The sequence below is a fragment of the Plasmodium chabaudi genome, assembly GCF_900002335.3.
Source record: "Plasmodium chabaudi chabaudi strain AS genome assembly, chromosome: 13".
NCBI classification, from domain to species: domain Eukaryota; phylum Apicomplexa; class Aconoidasida; order Haemosporida; family Plasmodiidae; genus Plasmodium; species Plasmodium chabaudi.
Window position 1 is genome coordinate 850,871 of NC_030113.2, and position 27,243 is coordinate 878,113.

The 27,243-nt window shown below is 24.8% G+C and overlaps 6 protein-coding genes across 6 annotated transcripts; 3 read left to right on the plus strand and 3 right to left on the minus strand.

Annotated features, from left to right (window-relative positions):
• Positions 1-1,817: 1,817 nt before the first annotated feature.
• PCHAS_1322200 (methyltransferase, putative) lies at positions 1,818-3,196 on the plus strand (the record flags this gene model as incomplete). Its single annotated transcript, XM_016799195.1, has 7 exons — positions 1,818-1,826; positions 2,023-2,060; positions 2,160-2,272; positions 2,379-2,492; positions 2,624-2,774; positions 2,896-3,023; positions 3,132-3,196. The coding sequence occupies 7 exons, from the start codon at positions 1,818-1,820 to the stop codon at positions 3,194-3,196; spliced, it is 618 nt and encodes a 205-aa protein (XP_016654520.1).
• A 2,525-nt stretch (positions 3,197-5,721) lies between these two features.
• On the plus strand, positions 5,722-7,824 carry PCHAS_1322300 (conserved protein, unknown function; the record flags this gene model as incomplete). The annotated part of the gene is made up of 1 exon (XM_016799196.1): positions 5,722-7,824. One exon carries the CDS (start codon positions 5,722-5,724, stop codon positions 7,822-7,824), a length of 2,103 nt encoding a protein of 700 aa, XP_016654521.1.
• An 831-nt stretch (positions 7,825-8,655) lies between these two features.
• Positions 8,656-9,674, minus strand: PCHAS_1322400 (hemolysin III, putative; the record flags this gene model as incomplete). Its single annotated transcript, XM_016799197.1, has 2 exons — positions 8,656-8,753; positions 8,918-9,674. 2 exons carry the CDS (start codon positions 9,672-9,674, stop codon positions 8,656-8,658), a joined length of 855 nt encoding a protein of 284 aa, XP_016654522.1.
• Positions 9,675-12,079: 2,405 nt separating this feature from the next.
• PCHAS_1322500 (AP-1 complex subunit gamma, putative) lies at positions 12,080-15,711 on the plus strand (the record flags this gene model as incomplete). The annotated part of the gene is made up of 4 exons (XM_016799198.1): positions 12,080-14,825; positions 14,984-15,048; positions 15,211-15,396; positions 15,496-15,711. The coding sequence occupies 4 exons, from the start codon at positions 12,080-12,082 to the stop codon at positions 15,709-15,711; spliced, it is 3,213 nt and encodes a 1,070-aa protein (XP_016654523.1).
• A 610-nt stretch (positions 15,712-16,321) lies between these two features.
• Positions 16,322-22,024, minus strand: PCHAS_1322600 (ferlin, putative; the record flags this gene model as incomplete). Its single annotated transcript, XM_016799199.1, has 1 exon — positions 16,322-22,024. The coding sequence occupies one exon, from the start codon at positions 22,022-22,024 to the stop codon at positions 16,322-16,324; it is 5,703 nt and encodes a 1,900-aa protein (XP_016654524.1).
• Positions 22,025-24,008: 1,984 nt separating this feature from the next.
• Positions 24,009-27,097, minus strand: PCHAS_1322700 (conserved Plasmodium protein, unknown function; the record flags this gene model as incomplete). Its single annotated transcript, XM_016799200.1, has 2 exons — positions 24,009-25,657; positions 25,915-27,097. The coding sequence occupies 2 exons, from the start codon at positions 27,095-27,097 to the stop codon at positions 24,009-24,011; spliced, it is 2,832 nt and encodes a 943-aa protein (XP_016654525.1).
• Between the last annotated feature and the right edge of the window lie 146 nt (positions 27,098-27,243).

The following is a 27,243-nucleotide window of genomic DNA, read 5'->3' on the forward strand; positions in this document are numbered from 1 at the left end:
AAAAAAAATCCGGACAATAATTGAATAATTAATTATAATTACATTCGTTTATTTTCCGTGGTAAAAAAATAAAATGCATATACCCATAAATACAATATATTATGTACATATGATTTTTTATAAATTTTTTTCCCTTCCCATTTCATTGCATTTTTGGCACTACCTTTTACATATAAGAAAACATCTCATTTATTTAAAACAAAATAATAAAATATTCATGTTATAGGACAATACTTGGTAGCTACACTCTTAAAAGAACAGTACACACACATATCGAAATTATATATATTACTGTCTATGAGCCAGTATACATAAAATAAAAGAAATAAAAAAAATATTTATTATTATACTTTAAACAAATATACGTATATTTATACCATCTAAATTATATATATAATATAATATTAGTTTTATAAAAATGAATACGCGGGAAATCGTCGAACCAAATGAAAAAAATGCAAAAATAAAAGCCACTTTAAAGCAAGTAATAATTTATAATATATTTATTCGAAGGTGTTATTTATAGAGGAATATGTATCGTTTTAATGTTTCTACATATATTTATGTGCATATATTTGTGTTCCTATTTAAAAAAGGGGTACATAAGGTTGCCAATTGTACCTAATTCAGACATTTTCATAGAGCATTTCAATGCTAAGAAAAATCAAAATAATATAAAAAATATATCCATTATAGATATATAGAGTATACCTTTGAAATGCTTATATAATGTATACTAAAATAATCGAGTAATAACTATTTTGTGTATTGCCCCTATATGCAACCTTTTATATATTTATGTTTTCTTATGATTAGGCCAAAGAAAAATTAAAGATTATTGAAAAAAAACAAAACAAAATGGTGGATTTATTATGTGAAAATGAAAAGTTAATATAAAGGAAAGAAAACAAATATAGGGGATATGTGACCACTAATAATTTATACTCCCTTAAAAATGATAAAGCTTGCAGTTGTATATGAGAAAGAAAACTATTATGGATTTATATCCGCATTTGTACTATCACATAAGACGCATTATAATTTTTTATATATTACATTTTAAATGATATTGTTTTACAATTTTTTCATCATTTTGAGGGGAACATAAAAAAATTATAAAATTGGATAAGTAGTGTCATTTGGGAATCCTAGAAATAAACTCCCAATTAATAAAAGGTTATGGTTATTAATTTATGCATATTAACTAATGATATGTTTTGTATTAAAAACTTAAACAAGCAAAAAAGGTTATGCTAAATTTATAAAAATATTTTATGTTATCAAAAAATACACATACTTAAAAAAAAAAATTATGTCTTATAAGAGTATGCAAATTATCAAGATACATGGATAAAATCATAAGGCTATACATATATATATTATATAAAAATTAAACTTATTAATGTTTTTAATCAGTTAATATTGTTACAATTAGTATATACTTTATTAGTGACTGTGGTATAATAGGCTCGTCCATCAATTATCCAAATATTTATGTGCACATCCTTTTTTATATTTATTTTTTAATTTTACTAACACTAACTAAATTATTAAAGAAAAAAAAAATTATAAATTAGAATAAAATGTGAAAAAAAACATAATTATATAAAAAATATCAATATTATGTATACATATTTTGCTAAGCAAAATTTAAAAAGTTTTATGGAAATACCTATTTTACAAAAAATGCGCGATTCTTAAGAATTTTTAGCTTACCATTTTTTTATATAGAATAAAATAATTATAATATTGGATTTTTCTTCTGAATAATTTCCTTATATGTTTTGTTAAAACACTATATTGATTAGTCCTCCATCATGGCAGTAGTATAAATAAAAAAAAATAGAAGCATAAAACAAATATGCAAAATAAGCAAATAGCCCAGTTTAAAATGTTTTACATATTTTGAGCGTACAAAAAGCTATAGTGTGTTACACCTAACTTATATCATGGTTATTTAAACTATATAAAAATTTTCCTACCCATTTTTCCTCATCTCCTTATATATATTTTTTACTACAGTACGGTAACATATCCTATTGGAATGAACGATACACAAAGTAATAGACATGGAATGAATTCATTTAATAATTATATATATTTATGAAAATATTTATTAGTATATTTTTTAAAACTTAATTTTTTATACTTCTTTAAAGGGAAGAAGAACAATTTGATTGGCATCAAAAATGGTATGGTGTAAAACACATATTCGACGAATTAAATATACAAAATAATGCAAAAATTTTGAATATTGGATGTGGTACATCAAGTAAGGACTTTATCGAAGAGAATGACATAATTATATGCCCCCTTATTTACTTAGCTTTAGCATTCATATATTTATTACGTATATATTTTTTGCTTATTATTTTCAGAATTTAGTGAGGAGATGCTTGATAGCGGTTATACTGACATAACCAACATCGACGCATCCTCTGTATGCATAAATAAGATGAAAGAGGTATACAAGGACAAGCCTAATTTAAAATGTAAATTAAACTTTTAATAGCTATTCAGCATTATTAACATATGCATTATTATATTACTCCCAAAATAATATAGACATAATTGCTATATATATACTATATGCACACGTATTAACACATTGCAAACTTTTTAGATATCCAAATGAATGTCTGTGATATGAAATTGTTTAAAAATGCAGAATTTGATTTGATTATTGATAAAGCATGCCTTGACTCTATAGTTTGCTCAGAAGATTCTTTAAAAAATGTTGAAGAAATGCTATGCGAAACATCAAGAGTTTTAAAGTAATTATACATGCACACACATATTTATGTACCTTTTCACTGTACACCATCATTATTTTTATATTTTTAAAATAAATACATTACAATTTTATATAATTAAAATTATAAAAAAAAAAATTAGGCCCGAAGGCGTTTTTATTATTATATCTCATGCTCAACCATCTTATCGATTGGGATATTTACAAAAACAAGATTATAAATGGAATGTTACGGTTAAAACAGTTAAACGACCCATGTTAGGAATAGTAGGTAATTTTTTCGCACACATAAAAATTAACCTATGCATACAGATATTTTTTTAAAATTTCTCTTCAATATTTATTAAAATTTTTCCTTTTCAAATCCTTACACATACAGCCCCACCTATAGATGACAGTTTACACTATGTTTATATTTGTACAAAAGGAAATGCGCAAGCATAAGCATATTTCCCATTATGATCACACAATAAATAAATAACTATATATATATATAACAATAATAATAAACAAATTTAGCCCCAATTAAAACAAAGGCTTTCTTGATAATTGAATAATTACCAATTGTGTTTTTCCTTTTAATTGATTAATTATTCAATTCAGTTTGCCAATTTAATAATTAATGCAATATATTAAAAAATTTTTATAAAAAAATTCGTTTTATCCTATTAATTTTTTTTTGCTATGCATATATGTACTGCATATATATTATAAATGTGTGAATTTATGTCGCCACATTTTTACAATATTTTACAGTTACAACTTTTTTTTTGAAATTTACATACCCTTTTGTATTTCATATTATTGTCAAAACTTTATGTAAATGGCATTTTAAAATTAAACATAAAAAAATATATACACATTGCATATATTGAAAAGTCTGATAATGTAGTTCCTGAATGTATATTAAGAAAATATTTATTATCCGTTCCTTTGTGTACAAATTAAGTAGGCATAATGTGTATAATATAGGTACATATTTTTTCCTTTAAAAATAATAATTCTACAAATTGAATATACACTCAGTATATTTCATTCATATTTGATATTATATTATTTTTTGAGAAGGTATTCACTGCAACTGGTAATGAAGTTGTGAAAAATTAATACACCTATGTGCATAATTGTTGATAGTAGAAAACTAGGTAAATAAGGATAGCATAACAAATTGGATATGTAACATTTCACATTGGAGAGAACACAAATTTCTAAATTTTGTAAAAACCCACATTATCCTTTTTATAATGCTTTAAAACAGTTGTATATATAATATACAAATATATAAGCTTAGCCGCATATAAATGATATACATGCTGGTATATATACAACGAAAACTCCGCGTTACCACACAACAGAAATATATATAATATTGCAACAAAAAACGAAAAAAACACACACGGAAAAAAAAATAATATTTTTATTCATTATAAGGTTATTTATATATGTGTACTAACATAATATTCTAAATGGCTTATAAAAATTTCTTAACTCTCTGTATTTACACTGTTCTGCTTTACAGCTTATTCATATTGTTATAATTGTATAAATTTATAAGATTTAATAGTATAACTATTTTTTTGACGAATATATATATTATATTTTTATAATTTAAATATATTAATAATAATGTTTTTATTTGTTTACTATTATTATTTTAATTTCTAGGTTACAACTGTTTAAACCTATTTTTCCCATGGCGATTATTACTAACTAAATTATTAATTATTATACACATGTATATATATTATGAAAATTGTTGAATTCATAACAAATAAAACATAATTTTTTTTTTTCTATAATTCCATATTTAGTAGTGCAATTACTTGTTTATTATATATAGGTATTTACACATGCTTATATTAAATTTTTTTCAAAAAAAAAAAAGAAACAACGAAAAAAAGGTCTTTTGTTAATATTTATTAATAAGCAACCAATATATTTTTATTTTTTAAAAAGTATTAGGGTATTATAATTTTTTAATATTTTTTACTTTTTTTAATTTTTTTTTTTTCAACTATAACTTATATTTCAAATCGAAAATTTTATGTTAATTTTGTAACTGTTGTATATAGATCGTAGAACCGTTTTTTACATTGAATAGCACATATAATTGTTTTCTATATATAATATATCCATTTATCATTTGTTATTTTATTTTTCTTGATAAATTAAATATTATATTTATAAGTTTGATAAAATTATATTTATTATTTTAGTTTTTTTTTGTTTTGTTGTTTTTATTGCACAATTTAGTTGTCGATTATTTGTATGTTTTATTTATCGAATTAAATATTTGTGTTATTTGTCAATTTAGGTGTTTTACCTTTTTCTTTCATAAAATTGTATATATAAATACGTTAAATTAAAATTAGCATAGTTTTTATTTTTTGGAAAATTTGCATTATTCCTAAGATTATCTTTTAAGAATAATTTTTTCTAATTAAAATAGATAGTAAAAATATAAACTATTGAATAGAATATTGTTTTTGTATAATTAGAGCAATTTATCTTTTACGTGTGCATAAACCGGTATAGATATTTATATAGGTAAACAAAAAAATATATTTACATATCCATTTTTTTACTCGTTAAATTGACACAGTTACCCAAATATACATAATCTCAAAATTATTTTTTATAGACATCAATTTATTCGGAGTCCATTACATTATATATAGATTATATTCAGTAAAAATTAAAATTTCTGAAAAAGCAATAGCCTGGTAATTTTTTGATAACATGCCATATTCATGTTGGCTTAAATATATATGGTGTGTGAATTCATCTATCATAAGACGAAAGATCTTATATCCATATATGCAAAACAATTAAAAAAATTAATACTGTTTAGCTTTTTAAACAAAAAAATCAATTAAAAGACTCTACTCAGTAAGCTAATTAAGTGGATAGTTAATCCAAAACATACTAAACAGAAATTTCACATTTTTATACAATTAATTAAAAAAAAGATGGATATCGATACACCTATAAAAAAGCAATCTGGTAGAAAATACAAGTTTTCAAAGAATGATTTAACACTCGAAAAACCAATTATAAAAGAATTAACAACCAAAGATTCTTGTAGTGATGATGAAGAAATCGAATTTGAAGGATGGGTCGAATTCATTACAAAGGATGATAAATGCACAGATGATAATGATGACTATGAAAGAGCACCTAAAACTACCCAAGAAAAAAGAAATAGTAATATAAAATCAAGAAGAGATTCCAATAAAAATATTGCTCCCATGAATGAACAATATTCTAGATACTCATATATGTCACCAAATTATTTTTATGAACAACCACAAAATATTATCCCATTATGTAATCAGACAAATTATACTAACGACAACAAAATTATTTATCCAGTATATTTGAGTAATACACAAGAATGCCAAAAGGGGGGTATGAATATTATAAAGCCTAATTATATAGATCCACCTGCTCCTATAGTTTTAAAAAATACACAAGTTCTTCCACAATTATATATAAGACAACCACCTACTGTTATAGTAACAAATGAATCCAGACCACCATTAGTTATTAACCCTCCACCTGCTAATGTCATATTAAAAAATAAAGCTCCACAACCTATATATGTAAACAGCACTAGGCCAAACGTAATAATAAAAAATGATCCACCATCTACTCAGAACCCAATAAATATGGATGCAACCCCTATTCAATTAGATGCAACGGCTGAGAATCGTGAAAATGCAATTAATAGCTCTATAAAATATCCATCCGTGGCTAATATTAAAACAGATGTAAACATTCTACCAAATTCGATCCCAACAAATGTTTTACACCTCGAAAATAATACTAATGGTTATATGGCCCCACAAAATATTCCAAATATTTATATGCTCAACAACAATACTGCCAAACCACAAGTTTTCTATCAAAATGGATTACCCGTATCTACAGTTAATGCAATTAATCCGGATTTCCCTATTAACAATGTAATATACGAAAAAGGAATATTCGATTTAAAAAACACTGTATTTAATCCTGTTGAGCTAGCTAATTCGGCTATGATTCAACCTAACTATTCTCAACCTCTTGCTCAACTATTCCAAACATCTACTCAATTTCCACAACTCATTCCTCAATATTGTCAAGCTTCTCCACAAATCTCTCAACCCGCTCTACAATCATACCAAGCTGCACCCCAAACTTCTCAACCACTTCTACAATCTTATCAAGTTTCACCTCAAACTTCTCACCCCGTTCTACAATCTTATCAAGCTGCACCTCAAACTTCTCAACCCGCTCTACAATCTTACCAAGCTGCACCCCAAACTTCTCAGCCACTTCTACAATCATACCAAGCTGCACCTCAAACTTCTCAACCCGTTCTACAATATTACCAAAATACTCCCCAAATTTCTCAACCTCCTCTACAATCTTGCCAAAATAACAACTTATTAAATCAAGTAACTATTCCAAATTCTTTATTGCAGGCCGTTCCAAATCAGCAAGTTCATCAATCGTTCCCTCAATCAGGAGTAGTACAGAATGTTTCACAACCATATGGATCAGTTCAACCTCAATTATACTCAGTGCCACAAGGAATGCAATATACCAACCAGAATTATCAAATGCATAATAGTGTAAATTTACAGCCAATGGGTTATGAAAGAGAAATGCAACAGTACAATTATTTAAATACAACTCCTCAGGTAATTAATCAAAATTATATGCCTTCACATAATGATGTGAGATTACAAATGGGAAATAGCGTTATACCTAGAAATGGATCAATAGTACCAAACAATATAGTGCAATCAGAGGCTCATATGGGAAAATATGGTATCCATCCAATGAATAGAAATAATGCAAACATTCCTGTAATGCAAAATTCATATAACTCATTAGAAAATGTAGCTACTTGTGGGACCATAGGTTGCGGTGGAAAACAAAAAACTTCCCCTGTAACCCCTTTAAGAAGAAGAAGTACATACGTAAATTTAAAACAAGATTTTATTCACCCTCCCTCCAAGAGTGTTCAAATAGTTTCTCAACCCGTTATCAATAGAAACACAAGAGCCTATAGCACATATAGATGAAAGAATATTAAATTTTGCATGATTACCAATTTTTTGTGTGTATACTTTTTTTGTGTCATTATGATTTTCATTGTTTTCGTTTTGTTTTTTTTAATTTTTCGAATTGACAAATTTTATTGTGTTTTTTTTGTTTGATATTTGTTTTTGTTGCATAGCACCACAAAAAGTGCTATAACGTTAAATTTTAATACATTACCTTGCAATATCCATTATGAACTATATTTTGGGGAAATTGTGACAATATGTCCATACATGGAAATATAAATTTATTTTTGGTTTGATGTGTAAATTTTGAGTTATATATAATTCATGATTTAAGCTCTTATGTTAATAAATCATATATAATTTTTTTGAATATAATGATATATATTACTCGAAACTTGCACAATAACCTCAAAAATATATTATAATAAACATAAGATAATTTATAGCTATAAATGTTATTCAAAAAAATATATTGTTTTTTAGTATCCAAAAAAAAACATTAAAAAGTTGCCCAAATAAATATTGGCATTATGCAATGGAATAAAATGCCATAATAAACTTAGTAAATGGTGTATATAAAAACATTAACTATAAAATATTCTATAATTTTATATTAAAACTAATACTCATATATGAAAATTATGCATATATTTACACCTTATAAACTTCAACTAGCTATATATATTTTTACATTACTATACATTAAGTGAAATAAATATAGGAATTTTAATTATAATATATGGTTGTAAAAAATTCAACATAGGGGTATTAAATTTTTGAAAACTAAAAAAAACAATATATGCATATTTAAAAATATATGCAATAAATATACAAAGAATAAATGCTCTAAGCTTTTCTCATTAAAACACTACGGATCAAAGCAAATGTGAATAAAACGCTTCCTAAGCAACAAACATGAAAAAGCTCGTGGAATCCAAAAATGCCTAAAAAGAATTAAAAAAAATATATAGATGTGCAAACATAAATGGATGCATATTCTATTGGGGTCTACTAAAACAGATTGACATTGTGAATAGCATTGTGAAGTGAAAATATAAATGTATTGCTTCGCATAAATCAAAATGAATAATGAGGAAATAAGCCATACCAGAAATAATATTTGGTTTCTTTAAAGAATATACAACTGCACCTAAAACGTATAAAGCAGCAATCATAACTAAAAATATTAACTCTTTGGTGTATAATAAAATTAAATAATCCTTGACAAAAACTGCATGCAAAAATCCCGCTATTACATATGTAAATGCTCTTTTTGCTCTATTCCCAGTTGAAAAGTAGCTACAGCAAATACATAAAATTCCCAAAAGGGAACTTAATGAATGCATAATTATATAAAATAATAATTTTATATTATTAAATAATAATGCTGCTACGGGAAATCCTGAGCCACTAATCATTAAAAATATTCCAATATGATCCAATTTCTCAATTAAGAAATAATATTTAGGGGTCCATTCAAAATTGTGAAGTAAAAAAGAAGCAAACGAATTAAAAAAAATACATGCTAATGCTATAGACGTGACTATTTTTGATGAATATGTTTTTGATAAACATAGCATATAAAATATCCAAATAGGTGAAAGTAATAATATCATTAAATGTATTTTTCCTCTCAATAATGTCGCTTCATGTCTTTCCAAATACTTAATTAACATAGATTTGTTTATTTTCTTTTCACAATATAATTCGACGATTTTTTTATCATTTGGTATTAAATTGGGGTCCTTTATCATTTTCTTGACTCTTTCATCAATATCCAAATTACTATTGTCATTACCACTAAACATATTTATGTCCCAATAATTTTTAATATAATTAATAAAGGTTTCATAATATCCTATCATTATTTGCTTCTTCTTGCTTATAATAGATTATAATATTATTCAGCAAGTTAATTACTTTTCAGCTTTGATGTGGAAATTGAAATGTTAATTGTGGCGGCTTTGCTGCTATTGTTATTAATTAAGAAATTTAATATGCTAAGCTATTTTTATATTTTATTTATTTTTTTCTACATAATTATAATAATATTATTTTATGAATTTTTATAAATAAAAATATAAATTCATATAAGCTTTTTAATTCTCTTTATGATTTGTTAAAAATATTAATTTTATTTATAAGCCATATATTTTACTAAAATGCAATGCACATAAAAATATTATAGGAAATAACATTCTTTTTTATTTTAATAAAAAGCAAGATTTGATATTTTTAAATTTATAGATACATATATAATATTAAATCCGAATATTAATAAAAATCAGTAAGTATTTTATTATTTATTTTTTTTTTTTTCTATATATATCAGGTGATATACGTCAATATGCCACTATATAATAGAAATACATATTATAGAAATTAGCTTAAAATAAATTATATATTTTTTTCTACAAATAATTGATAAGCCATTATTTTGTGGCATGCATATGGAAATTTAAGGAAATGATAATTCATAAATTTATAAAAGATGAATTAAATTTATTCATAAAAAAATTTAAGAGGGTGTATTATTTATAATGAGAATTACATAGGAAATTACAAAGATTTAAGAAATTATTCAATATATTAATATTGATAAAGGTAATTTAATGGGTAAAATAGGTTATATGGAAATTCTTTATTGGCTTATATATTCAACATATTACTTACTGATCATGTATATACAATCATTGTAAAAATGATAAGCCTTTATCCTACATAACTATATTCATTTGTCTATATTTTCCGATTTAGCATGCATTAATACAATTATTATTTATTTGTAAATCAAATTATATACATAAAGAATATGAAAACAGATATTATTTATGTTGTCATAGCATTGTTATCTATTTTAATTTATATTTTTTTACATTGCGCTGCTACCGTTTAACAATATATTTTATTATTTGGAAAGGAAAATACCATAAGGGTCAATATATGAATGATGAATGAATAAATATCTTCCCTTAATTAAGAACGAACAAAATCTAGATATGCATTTATACTACTACACGCATATCATAATAAACTATTGGATACTAAAACAAGCATATAGCAGTTTTAATTTGCTCTACATATTTATATATTTTTTATTATTATATAATTTCCAACTTAGTATTTATAATAAAATAATAAAAAAATAGCTTTAAAGTATTATATATGTTTTTTTTTTCGGTGTGTAATAATATATTGTACTTAAAAAATAAAAATTGAATGGGATTTTGTATAATATATTTACGTAATTTCTCCATTACATATAAAATAAAAATATGGTTACTTTTTTTCTTTAATTTATTTGTCATACTATTATATACGTTCCTAAAAAATATTTTTTCTAATATGAATTATAATAATAGTCCATATTAAAAGTAAACATGTAATTGCATAAAAACAATTATAAAAATATATATACAATGTGCAGTATTATATAATTTTAGCATACTATGTGCATATTATAATATATAATACCAATTTGTATAAATGAAAAAAATTTTATACTATCACTATCAAGTTAAAAAAATTAAAAGTTACCTACTAGCAAAAAAAATAGGGCTTACTTTTTTAAGCTTAAAACGATTATTTTGGTTTATTATTTTATTTTATCATATTTTCTTCATACATTTATTTATATCTATTTTTTATATTTATATATTTTTGCTTTTATTTATAACTTGTTTTTTTAGCAAATTTTTTGTGGATAAAATACAGGCTTCCATTTTATTTCAGGAAGTTTATATACAAAAAATAAAAAGTGTTTGCATACTTACTATATATTTTATATATAATAGGAAATAATCATTTATACTATTTTTATTTAAAAAAATATTTTTCCTTACTATAAAGTCCAATGAAATAGTTGCCATAAAGAAGATACTACATACAGCGCAGCACGCGCATATATTTATCTTCTTTATATATAGCATTTAATTGAAGAGCTATATTTGTATATACCACAAGGAAAATTCCAAAACTCCCTTTTTCATGGAGTTAACATTTAAGATGCATGTCTGTAATATATTTACTTATATTTGTTTCTTTTTTTTATGACTTTTTCCCCGTTTTTTGTGAATTATGTATACATACTAAAAGAATAAAAAACGAAGATCAATTAAGTTTTTTTTTATTACATCTAACAAGATACACAAAGAATAAATCTTACATACAATATACGTGTATACATATATAATCATATATATAAATACGCTAGGCACATGCATTTTCTTCATCACGAAAACCGTGTGCCTTCTATATCCCCAACGAAAAAATGTCGATAAAACTTCGAGAGCTGATCCGAAATATTCGAAACTGCAAAACTGCAGCTGAGGAACGGTCAGTAGTAGCAAAAGAATGTGCTTTGATAAGAACTGCATTTAAGGAAGAAGATAATATATATAGGCATAGAAATGTAGCTAAGTTACTGTTTATAAATATGCTAGGATACCCTACATATTTTGGCCAAATAGAATGTTTAAAATTAATAGCATCAAATAAATTTTCATTTAAAAGAATTGGGTATCTAGGTTTAACAATATTATTAGATGAAAATACAGATATATTAATGTTAGTAACAAATTCAATAAAAAATGATTTAAGGAGTAGTAATCAATATATTAATGGTTTAGCTTTATGTGCTCTTGGGAATATTGCAAACAGTGAAATGTGTTGTTCACTAAGACAAGAAATATTGGATTTAATGAATATAAATAATCCTTATATAAAAAAAAAAGCAGCTATGTGTGCAATCCGTATATTAAAAAAAACAAATGATATAGAAGAATTATTTATAGATAAAATAAATAATTTATTAGAAGACAGAAATCATAGTGTTATAAGTGCAGGAATAACATTAATGATATCACTGATTGAAAAAAAGGCACAATTTAAAAATGTATTAAAAGTACATACAAATAAGATTGTAAAAATATTAAAAAGTTGTATTGCTTCTGGATATTCTCATGGTGCTGAATATGACATATATGGCATTAATGATCCATTTCTTCAAGTTAAAATTCTAAAATTATTAAAATATCTAAACTCCGATGTGGGCTCTATTATTAATCAGTCGAGTAAATCATACAACGCGACAAATAATAATAGTAGTAATATCAATTTAAATAACAACACAAACATATATGATGGTAAACCCATAAATGAAAGAAATTCAAGTTTTATTGAATCAAATAACAGTTTAATACCAGGACAAGAATCTATAACAGACAATTCTAATAGTAATATGGATGGAAGAGAAAAAACTTATGGTGATAAAAATGGTAGTGACAATTTTTATGATATGGAGGAGGTAAATTCTGTATTAGCCCAAGTAGCCACAAATACCGATACCATGAAAAATGTAGGAAATGCTATTCTATATGAATGTGTAAAAACAATTACATATATTTCTACCGATCCCGGTTTATTAGTATTAGCAGTAAATGTTTTAGGTAAATTTTTACAAAACACAGATAATAATATAAGATATGTTGGTTTATGCACATTACAAAAATTATTAAAAAAGGACCCCAAAACTTTGCATATATATAGAAATACTATTATAGAATGCTTGAAAGATCCAGATATTAGTATAAGGAAAAAAGCCTTAGATGTAGCATTTGCTCTTATAACTAAAGATTCATTAAAAATTATGATAAAAGAATTATTAAATTATTTATTAATTGCAGATATGGAAATAAAAAGCGATATTGTATCAAATATATGTGTTAGCGTAAATAATTATGCACCTAATATGCAATATCTATTTGATACGTATATTAAAATATTTTGTTTAGCTGGTAATTTTATACAAGATCATATAAAAGATGACTTTATATATTACCTATTACAAAATAGTGAATATCATTCTTATGTTATATTTAAAATATTTTTTTCTATTAAAGAAAATTTGGATCAATATGCATTAGTACAAGTCGGAGTTTGGTGCATTGGTGAGTTCGGTGACTTGCTAATAAAAGAAAAACATATCGGACCAGATGAACAAGTAATAACTGTAGTTCATGAAGATGTATTTGATTTACTTGAAAAAATTGTAAAAACATATGAAGATAATAAAATTAAAGAATTACATAATATTAATATAAAAGATCCAATACATAATATATTATATAATAAAAATAGCGGTAGTAGTCGATCTTTTGGTGTTTTAGGATGTAGTATAAATAATTCGGTTTCATCAAAGATTAATGGTAATAATGCTAATATTTGCTGTAACATAAATGAAAACAATCATAATGATGATAATAATAATATAATAATGCAATATGTATTAATGTGCTTAAATAAGCTTACTGTTCGATTCCCTACCCATAAAAATAAAATAGAAAAACTAATAAATAAATATAAACAAAATAAATGTGTTGAAATTCAACAAAGAGCATGTGAATTTTCAACACTTATGGGTGCAGAATGGGATAATATTCGAGAATCTATATTATTACCTATACCACCATACAATAAAAATGCTAATAGAAAAAAACATAGAAAAGTAGATGATGCCGATGATTCTATTTGCTCAGATGGCATTGCTCATATGCCTCAATATGGTTCAAATGAAAATAATTATATCGAAGCAAATGATCCACAATATCACAACAATGATGCTAATATTGATTTGTTAGACCTCGATGATGTTCTAGGTATACAAAATGATGTCCCCAATACTACTGTAAATACTTCTAGTCAAAAAAATATTAATTTAAATAGTACTTCTGATATACTAACAAATAATTCCAACTGGAGCCCAACACTTAATAAAAACAATAGACTTGAACCAGCATCTTATAATAATAAGCATGGATCAATCATAGAAAATGATTCATTAAATCTAAATGATATATCAATAAATTCTACAACCCCTGTAGATATATCCGATTATAATATTAATAGTGTAAAAGCTGTAAATAAAAAAAATGAAGATATTTTGGTTGATCTGTTCGGAAATATTTCTATAGAGGAACCTAAAACAGATTTGCATAATATTGATATAAGCAAAGAAGGTAAAAAACATTACATACTATGCATCAAAATTTGGCAATTTTCTTCAATCGCCACTGTTAGAAGTTTCATTTTTATTTTCTATGCTCACAAAAAACTATTCATCGGTATCTTCTACCTATATACATATATTTCAATACTTTTATATTTTATGATGCAGGTACTAATTCTTTAAATCTCTTATTGGATGAAATTGAGCCTATGGAAAAAAGCGACGTGTTCGATGTAAGAGAGATGCATATTTTATCATCTATATAACCCCAAATGACCAGATGTGCATATATGCAGAATTATGTCATTGTAAAAAAGAGCAATACTACTCGATATAATTTATATTTTATGCTTTGTTACATTATTTTACATTGCACCACTTTCTACCTTTTGCAGCTAAAACTAATTGATACCACCCCAGAAGAAAAAATATGTGAAATAGAACCAATGAAATTATACGATAAAAATGATATTGAAATAAAATTCTTTTTTAAAAAAGAAAGTTTAGATTCAGAAAAAACTACAATCAATGCTACTTATTCGAATAAATCCGATACTCCCATATCTTCCTTTGTTTTTGAAGTAAAAAACTAAATATTATATATATGCACATTGCTTCTTATTGTATAACTCTTTTTGGCATTTAAAAAAATACTATTGTATTTTTTGCATTTATTATAGGCTATCGTTCCGAATTATGTGAAGATGGAAATACTTGCAGCTTCATCTAGCGAATTGTTACCCTTTGAACAAAATAAAATAACACAAGAATTGAAAATTATCAATAATTTATTTAAAAAGAAACCAGTTCTCATGAAAGTCAGATTATCTTATTTAAAAAATAATGAAAAGTTTCAGGATTTTATTAATGTAGGGAATTTTCCAGATGTTTTATAAAAAGAATTAAAACGAATAAATATATTTATTGCTTATAGTGATGAATTTTCTTTTACATTTTTTTAAAGACACAAATGTAAATACGCCACGTATATATATCTATATGTGCATGTGTAATGACAATGATAAAGATTTTTTTTTGTACTTCACCCTTTTTACATTTTTCATGCTTATGTATATAATTCATTGCATGTTCATATATGCATACCATATTATTTTTTTTTAAATAGAAATAATTTACAATAACATTTATTTGAATAAAACATAATCTCCGTCTTTAAAAAAATATAATAAACAATTAAAATTACATTGTTAAATAGCAACTATTGATATTTTCAATTTTGATAGCAATTCAAAAATATAATCGCTATCCCTGCTTTATTTATCTACATATATTTTCCTAGTTACACTTCGCCACTTTAAAGGATGTGGAACAAAAAATTGAAAACTTAAAAAAGTAAGTTTGTAGTGTAAAACAAACTAGAGTTGTGACAAAAAAAAATTGTAAAATAATGATGTAAACAAAAGGACAAAAACGAAATAGTAAAATCAAATAAGACAAATTGAGGGAACAAACATAGAGCTCCATATCTCAGCGTCCTTACGTCCGCTATAGCAACATGGCGGGATAAATGAAGGAAAGAAAGAATACCCATACAGCGAGGGCAAAAATAAAAAACATTCTGAGTCCCCCCCAGAAGGGTTTGTATATATCATTAAATCCAATAGAGTATGCAAAATCGTTCCAATCTCTTCCATTTTTAGGGGTTCTTAAGTATGGATTTCTATTTGGTTCACTTCGTCCTAATCCAGACGGTTTTATATTTGCTTTGCTTTGAGGAATAAATTGAACAGTTACTTGTATAGTTCCACTACAATTATTATCACCATTGGTATTATCACCAATATTTTTTTTCCTTAATTTAAGTTCAGCATCTAGCTCAAATTTATTTACAACTTGTAATACTTTATGTATATATTTAGATAGTTCTAAATTTACTTCTCCTAAAAACTGGCTAGCACCAACATTACTATTACTATAAACAGCTAGTTGTAAAAAGCAGGTATTTAATGGATGGCTAATATTTGGGTAAACCATTCTCCAATTAAATATAGCATCACCTGTTTTACAATTATAATGCACATCTGTTGTTTGTGTAATTGGGTTCTTTCCATTATAATTTATACAATCTAATTCAGATGTAACAACCAAATCAAATGTTTTATTTGGATTTTCACCGTCTAATAAAATGTTGCATCTCCATATTATTATTCTTATTTCGACTTCAGAAATTTTTGGTGGTTCCATTTTATGTATAGGGATTTTTGCTGCCTCTTCATACCCCATAATTTCGACCCACATTTCAAGCAACCCATTATTAGAAATAGACTTAGAATTATTTATACCACATGATGAAAAACTATTACCATTGTAATATTGATTATTTGAATATCCATTTATTATGTTAAAATTAACTAAATTTGTAAAAATGTCAAAAAACGAAAAAATATTATTCCAGTTGTTTAGTTTGTTATACATATTATTACCACCATTGATATTATTTTTAATGAGATTTTGATTTTTAAAATAATTATTGTATAATGGTCTATATTCTATAGGTACTTTATTTTTTTTCATCATATGTCTCCATTCTTTACTCATCCATCTATCGAATAAATTAATTTCTGTTGACCCAATATATATATCATTGATTTGTTTATCATAATTAGACTCAGCACTATAAACAGATATAGTTAATATTTCATCTTCTGGAAATATTGCTTCACTTTCCCATAGATATGAAAAGTTTGGATTTGGATTATCGTCTTTGTATGAATTTCTTAAATTGGTTGTTTTATCTCCTAATGAAAATGTTAAATATGGGTTGCAACTGCATTCACTATTCACCCCGTTTATTCCAATACCTCTTAGTACATATACTCTTATTTTTAAATATAATGGAATTTTATTGGATCCTCTAAATTTATTTCTAAATGTATTTTGATTATTTATATCTTTTAGTTTTAATGGTATATGCTCAGATATTATATCTCTGTATTTAATTTTGGTAAAACATTTAATTTGTCCTCCCACTAATTCAACAAAAGGAGAATTCTCAAAACATCCAAAAGATATTCCTTCTTTGATTATTTTATTCTGATCATTTCCATCAATAATTTCTATATTCCCATTGTAACCATTATTTAAAAAAAAATTATTATTATATTTTTTTTTTAATGGAATAGACGGGATTAATATATCATCAAGGTAATTTTCTAATATTCCATCGACCGAAACTCGTTGTGTATTTTTTACAAATTTCTCTAAATTTATTTTATCTCCTTCTACATATAAAATAAATCTAGGAGGTATATAAACATTCAAAATAAATTTATTTCTTAATACTTTTATATATGGATAATTCTTAACACTATAACTTGCTTTTATTATTTCTGGTACCCCATCATCATGCAATTTGTAAACACTCTCATTATATATTATATTATAAATATTTCGTTGATTTTTTTTATTATAATAAGAAGAAAAATAATGACTCATGTTTGTTGCGTATCTTTCATTATTAAATCCGCTTCCCATTTTAGATCCCTTTTCCCCAAATTCGGTAATGCAATTAACTCCATAATTTGCTGAAGAATAGTTTTCCTTATTATACATCATGTTCATCTGAAAATTGTTCATCATTGTGTTGTTGATAAGCTGGCCATTCCTTGGGTCATATTCATGTCCAAGGAAGTTGGGATGAGCGCCACCATCCATACCATCAACCATACCATTAGGCATACCATCAATCATACCATTAGACATACTACCAGCCATACCATTAGGCATACTACCAGCCATACCATTAGGCATACCACCAGCCATACCATTAGACATACCACCAATCATACCATTAGGCATACCACCAAACATACCATTAACCATGCCACCAGGCATATCACCAATCATGCCGACAGCTTTGTCAGCAGGTTTTGTATTGAAATTTCCATTAAATAGAGGTATGTTATTCCAATCATCGTCTTCGTCATCATTTTCATATTTTTTTAGCTCCTCCTTGAGACTGATAGTATGCTCATAGTCTGCTAAAGAAATAGCAGTAACGACGAGGGCCGCATTTTTGTTTTTATATATATTAAAGGCATTGTCTATATTTTTAATATTAATAGTTTCTGAATAATCCTCATATGCTTGTAAATAATGTAGAACATCATCTAAGCTTTCAATCCATGGTATATAAGGAATTAAAGATATATTTGTTTCTCCAATAAAATATTTGTCTTTCACTTTTTTATTATAAACTTTTATGTTTAATGTTGGGTCAAATATAGGATCTAGTGGCACATCAATATCAAAATTTTCAATTGCAAACATTTCAAAACTTTGCTGATTAAAAGCATTCTTCCAATTTTTTAATTGAATTCTTGTGTTGGTTTTCAATGATTTTGCATATTTAATTAATAATTCATTTTTTTTCTTTCCATAAGATGAATAAGAAGTAATTGATAATACAATAATAGGATGAGTTATGCTATTTTTTCTATAATCATTAGGAATTATTTGTTCATTTTTTTTAGGAGTTTTCATTAATACTAAATTTTCTAATGACATACAAAAAAAGGACAAGGTACATTTTTTTATCTCTGTTATCATAGGATATATTGGTATTTTCATTGCATCCTTTTCTTTTACTAATTCAAAGTAAAGTAATATATCTCCTACACGTTCCCCATGAAGAAAGTCATTATGTGGTTGCCTTCTTTGGCTATTTATTTTGTTGGGTGAGTTATTGCCATTGGCCATATCCCCTCCTATATTAGCATTAGATGTGTAAAAATCTTTTTGCTTTTCAAACATATATTCTTGCATGATGCGCTTATAGCTCCCACTTTGTTGCCACAACATATTTGGATACATGGCCTTTGCATGTTTATTTCCTTTCAACTTAATCCATCTGGGTTGTATTTGTTCAACCATATTATACTTGGACGATCTATTGGTGAAGTTACACTTTTTTTGATTATCTTTAAGATAAATATCATAATTACAAAAACATCGACCAATAAAATAAAATGTATTATTATGAAATTCATATAATGTTACTACTATAAATGGAATTGTAGGTAAACCAGCCGAATAATCAGTTAATATAGTAATATTTAATTTCAAACATTGTAAAAATACGGGATTAGAATTATTTAAAACTAAAGATGTGACTTTCATTTTTCCAGAACATGCTATATGAACAAATGTATTAGGAGATTCATTAAAATTTGAAACTATATTTCTACATGCATATATATAACATCTTAATTCATAATTTACTGGAACTAATTTTTTTCTTCTATTTAACCCTAATTGTAAATCGTATGATTTTTCTAAATTAACAAGTATAGAACCATTTTGAAATATATTATACATACAATTTAAACCACTATCTACATTTTTAGAAATATTTTTTAATGGTAACCATATGGGACATCGTGATATTTTCTCATTGTGTAAAAGAACATTTTTTAGAGGCATTCTATAGTATGCTATTCGTCTATCATTATTTTGTTTTACTCCTATTTCATTTTCTTCATCTTCCTCTTCATGTTTTCGTTGATCATAATTTTCTTCCCTTTTTTTCAACTTATATTTTTGATAATCTGTCAATTTGGATTCTTTATTTTGTTTATCATCATAATTATATTTGTCAGTGATCATATTATTTCCTCCGGAGTACATAAAATTATTAAAAATATTAGCATCGTTATTTTTATTTTTGTCTTTTTCATAAACATTTATTATAATATCCCATTGTTGCTGTTCATCTTCTACAGAACATAATTTCATATTATCTATTTTTCCCTTTCTAGAACTGAAATAAAATTCAGTACTTCCACTATTGTCTAAAATTTGTTGTTTTTCTGTAAGCGTGCTAATAAAATTATCGGTATTTAGAATACCATTAAAATTTAAGAAATCGAAATATGCACCATCGTCTGTAATGTTTTCACCCGAATTGTTTTTCTTCCCTTTTTTTTTTCTATTTACTCCTGCTGCATTGTTTCGATCATCATCCCAACCAATTTCATTTGCTGATACACAATCTGTTTTTTTTTTATGAGGCCCACATGTTAGTTGCACATAAATATTTTCTGCTAAAAGACCAGTTACTACATATACATCACACAACAAAGTAATTGGGACATATAATGGGTCATCATAGACTAAGCAACTTTGAACAATAGGAATACTTAGGCTATCATAATTGCTTAATCTTTCAACATAAGCACTAATACATATTCTTCCGAGATACACATTGCCTTCTAATGCAAGATTAAAATCGTTAGGCCTAATAAGACTGGTATTATTATTTTCATTGTTGTAATAATTTTCTAAATTTAGTTCATTTTTATGAAACCCATATAAATTTAACCACATGGGATTAATAGATTTATTTTTAATTTGATTAAATGATAAAACCCCAATAGCTAATAATTCATCATTTGATAAAAAATTCCAATCCCATACTTTAATAATTATAGTATCTTCTAAAATAGGAGTATTAATAGGTATTTTAAAACATTCATTAAAGGTATATTTTGTACAATTATTTCCTTGACTTGATTTTAAATGGCATCCATTAAATTCACATGTTATATATAAATCTCTGGATTTTTTTTTACTAATATCGATATATACATCTTCGATTTTATGTATATTGATATATAAATAATAAAACCGAGAATTAGAATCTCTTAATGCAATCGTATTTTCTTCCACAACTGCTTTTGTCAAATCTTCATAAAAGTTTTCATTATCTGAATTATTATTATCGTTATTATCATTAGTATTATTATTATATTGGGTTAAGCTACTATATATTTCAGATGAAGTATAATCATTTTCATTACACACTATAACTTTTAATCTTAATTGTCCTTGAATTTCTGTTCGATTTTTATATAATATTGGATATGTCCCATAAATTTGATGATTTTTTTTATTTCTTATTAATTTTAATTCAAATGATATAACCCCTATTACATCATTTCTCCAAAATGTATTAGCACTTTGAACTTCAAATTCTATTTTTGCAACATTCCATTCAATTTCCGATAAAACAATTCTATTCCAAACATGACTTTCTTCCCAATTTACTGCATTGTATTTTTTTTTTTTTTTTTTTGTTATATATTCATTATTACAACACCGAACAACTACTAATGGATCCAATAATTCTTTATCTTCAACCTTTAAATTCTGTGCCTCGTATATTATGAAACCCACCGATATCACCTTCATTTAGTTTGACTTTCTATGGCTACTTTAGTCAGCCTATCCAACTAGTCCACCACTATCGAACTATTCAATACTACCTATTTTTTAATTTTTATTGAAAAAGACAAAATACCCAAGATTGATACCTGCCCCAATGCAAGTCTTTACTTTTGCGCCGAATTAGACCGGTTTTAGGTAGGTCTTCCTAAATACTCGCATGTGTGTGTATATATATGTATATAATTTTTTACACACACATTTTTGTACTTTTTAATATTCAACTTATAGTCAATTGCGATGTTTCTTCGCTAATGAATAACTAAGATTGCTATTATTATTATTTCTTTACATATATGCTAATTATGCCCCTTTAAAATATCATATTTTCTTGGTGTTATATATATTACAAATATAACTCTTATGAAATAAAAATTTGGTTCTCTGTTACATAATAAAATACTTTCCACTTCTTCAAATTTATATTTTTATTAATTAAAAGGATGTATTTTATGTGTAAAAAAAAGCACACACACTACTATATAATATATATATTAATTACTAACAATAAATGGTTGAATATAAATCTGGATATAGTTGTACACTTAATTGAAGTTGAAATAATAGAAAAAAACGAAAAAAATAAAAATAACAAATTCCTCTTTTTGACGGTTAACGAAAATTCAAATTTCCTTGAAATCGGAAATTATACACCAAAAAAAAATATGCTTATTATGCGTTTCAAAATGTATATAATGCAAATGGAAAATCGAACAATGATAATTTGTATTTTATTTTGAACATAACACACATATAAATATTTATATAAATTAGAATTGTTAACATATTTTTTCTAGAAAACATTGTAACAACTTTTTTTAGCTATTTGTAATTTCAAATAATAGATCGGAACAAAATTTGTACATATGTATATAATAAGCCAAAAAATATATACTATTATGAATATATATATTTTTTTTGCTGAATTAAAGTTTTAATTTCACTTTTATATGTTTCAAAAATGAAAATCCACAAAGAAATATACGAAATACGAATTGGACATTTATTTCTTTATTAATATTTATCGCATAATGTTCATATTGGTTATCAACTCCTCCAAAAGTAGCATAAAAATCATACCCAATATTCCCATAATAAGAATAACTTTATTATATTGAGGGAAGGAAAAAAATATACACATTATATATATGTGAAAAATCAGCGAAAATCGTTATCATATATATTAAAAACGGAATTATGAATAAAAATTAATCAGCATGTAGGTAACACTTATACACAAATATCATGATATTAAAACATAATTTATTAGGCATGCAGAATTTTTCAATAAAACAATGCAAAGTACTGATATGAAAATTATAATCGCATTTATATATCCTTTGCATATTCGTTTTAATTAAAAACATTTCCTTCAATTGTTATTAACACCTGAGAGGAAATAATTTTGGCTGATCACAATAAGATTTATTCTCAATAATATATGTTGCCTAATTTTTTAAAACAATTGTTGCAATTGAATTTATCGTATCTTCTTCTGTCATACACTAACATATGGAATTTTTATAATTTTTCTTCAATTCATAGAATATTATTTTTTTTTTCCTTTTTCTATCACAAAATTAAAAAGGTTTTTTTTATTTTTCATTTTTATATAGAATATTTGATAGCCATTTTATACCTATGAGTGTATAGAGAAAGAAAAGAGAAAAAATACACACATATATAGTGTATATATAGCAAGTTTACATTTGAATATCCCATCAAATGCACACATTAATATTATCAAAATAACTAAAACAACAGTTTTTGTAAAATCATTTTATCAATATATTTATATGAAAAAGCAAATAAAAATGTTAATCATATTTCTATTTTTCAATATATTTTATGTTAATTAATTTTATATTTTGCTTTAAATATCATTTAATCATGCTTTTATCATTATTTCATTTTTTTTATTAATTCATCCTTATTTTTATGTCTAAAGATACTATTTTTCATTTACATCCTCATCCTTTTTGTCCAATTCTTTTTGCTCGGTAGCCGTATTTTGAGCTCGTGGATTTTTCATCAATTCAATTTCATTATTATTTTGAAAAACATTATTTAACACAGTTTTACCTTTATATTTTATTTTTTTATTTTCTTTCTTTTCATTATTGGGTGTAAGTTGCTTTCTTTTAAAATTTTTTTTATCATCTTGGGATATTAAAAATTTATCGAGTGTATTATTTCTGTTTTTAATGTTAGTATTATTATATATATAGTGACTATTATTACTTCCAATATCACTATTAGTATAAAATTCATTGTTTATGTAAATTTGCTCAGGGGCAGTATGAGATCGATTTAATTTGTTCAGTCCTCGATGATCTATTATTCGTTGCTGGGATATGTGTTCTATATCGACTTCATTTTTCGTAGGGTCTTGTTTGTCATTCGGATTTTTTAATATAACCGAATGCATAGATGGGAATTTTGAAGAATTAAAATATAATTCTTCTGTTCCTAAAAAAGAAGATTCACTATTCAAGGATAAGGAATAACAATTACATAATTGTGAGTTATTCCCCCTTATAATATCAAGATTATTCAAATTGTTAACTAAATAATTATCACTAGTTTTTGCATTTGCCATATTATTAAGAAATATATCTTCTTCAGAATGAAAGGAAATTGATTTATTCAAAAATTGTTTTTTTCCGTTTTTTTCTTTACTATTATTATTACTATCATTTTTGTTTTTGCTATTATAAAAGTAATGTGGGGATGAATTTATTGGGGCAGCTAAACCATTTAATAAAATATTTATTAAACTATTTGCAATATTTTCTAATGATCCATTATCTTTCATCTCAAAGGATGGTATCCATATACTTAGTTGTCCTAATGTCCTGCATGAAGTTATACAATTAAATATGTCTAAATAATAATCACCTAACAAAGGTTGTAATTGTTGTAACTTTAAAACACATTTACATTTATAATCAATAAAAAGTTTTTGCATATATAATCCATCTTTATTTAACATTAATAAATAATTTACTTCTTGAATTAGTTTACTTATTTCCTGTTCTAAAGTTAAATTTATATTTTTTAAATTTTCATATTCACATTCTTTAAATATGACTCTATTTATTAAATAATGTATATTTGTTGTTTGCATACTATAAGCCGCTTTTATATTTTGTAGCTCTTTTTCTTTTTGATAATTTCTTATTTTTAATGAGGATATATTATTATCATCTTTATCAATTTCAATTGATGATACTATATAATCTAATAAATCATTTTGGTTTACGGCAATATATTTATCTCCATATTCATGCATATTTATTGGGAATATAATTAAGGACTTATTAGGCTCAATTTTAATTATCTTAGCTTTTTTTGATAATAATATCTTTTTATTCATTTCGTCATTTTTTTTTAGTATATCGCAAAAATCTTTATAGTATATCACAATAGAGTTTGTATTAGACACCTCTTTTGAGCTGGGTTTATCACCAAAATCATCGTGATTTGTATGGTCTATAATGACATTACTTTTGTTTATTTCGTTCCCATTTTCTTCATTATTAAAAAATGTATTATCCATTTGTAAATCATTACGTTGATTTCCCTTGTTTGATTCTTCCGCTGTATATTTATTTTTTACCATTAAAAGGGAAATATATATGTATGCAATATTATTTTTCTATGGGTTATTATGCATATATAATTAAACGAGAAATTGTTTAAAAATCTCTTCATACACGACATTTGTAAAGTGAAATAACACGCCAAAACAAATGATAAATACTTGTTCAATGAAACTCTACTAAATACTTATACATATTGCATATATACATAATTGGCATGCAAAGGTATGAATGAATTTTTTCTACGCTTTTTACCTGATATGAAAAAATTGTGATGGTTTTTGTGAAAAGACATATTCACATTATCGTGGTTATCCTTACTTGTATAAAGACACGTTTTAAAACTGTTTAAATTTTTTTTATTTTGGTTATTTTTATGATTTTTGCAATGAGCACTATTTGAATTGGTGTTATATCTATAAACAATATTTTTTTCAGTATCATCATATGTCTTATCGTTTATAGTGTTACTAAAGTTGCACATAGAAGCATCCTCATTATCACATTTACCACAGTTACCAAAATTATTGTAACTTTCTCCATTATCATCTTTTGGATATTCACTAGGTTTTTCATATTTCTCAAAATGTCCATAATTGCCATTTTCATTAAAATTAATAATTTTTTTATTTTCAGGAATATTTACCATTATACATTCAATACTTTCATTATTGTGGCGATCATTGTGGTCTATTTTGGCATTTGTAGAATGGTATTTATTTGATGAATCATTATCATACCTTTCGTTTAATATTACATTATTAATTTTACAAATAGTATTTTTATTTTGAAAATCCTTTTTACTTATAGTATTTTTACACCTTATTTCTTTCATACAACTATTTATATCTTTTTTTGAGCAATTATTGGTTTCATTTTTAAGCAATGTAGTGTGATAAAGTAATGAGTTGATGTTATTTTCATCAACATTACTACCATTGTTAGTATTATTCTTATTATTGAAACTTTTATTGTTTCCATTTTTGTTATTTTTATTTATAGTACCATTTTCATCATTTGATTTTTTTTTATTAATTTGTTTATTTTGATAGTTATTGTTATGTGAATTAGACGCACTTTTTGTTGAATTTTTCAAATTGGAATGGTTTATTTTTTTTCCATCATTGAATTTATTTTTTGAATTATTTGAACTTTCCAAATTTGAAATTTTGTTAATACAACCATTGTAATTTTTTTTAATATTTCCTTTTTTACATTTTAAATTAATTTCACTGTTAGATGATATGGTATTTATATAATCATCTATTTTTGAATTAAATTGTGGAAAAGAACCATAATTTTTTACATTATTATTATGTGTAGGTACTTCGAAGCATTTGTTGTAATCTTCTAAATTTCCCATTAAATTAAAATCATCGGATTCACAGGGCAACTGGTCTATTAGTGTGGCAAATTGTCGTATTTGCGATGACGCCATTATTTCATATTTTTTACGAAATATGGGATTATGTGTAATAAGGAGGACAGAATAAGGATGGGAAAATAAATAACGAACAGAAAAATATATATTAAAAAATTAAAAAGGATAAAAAAACTTTAATAGTGTGTATTCACGTGTGTAGA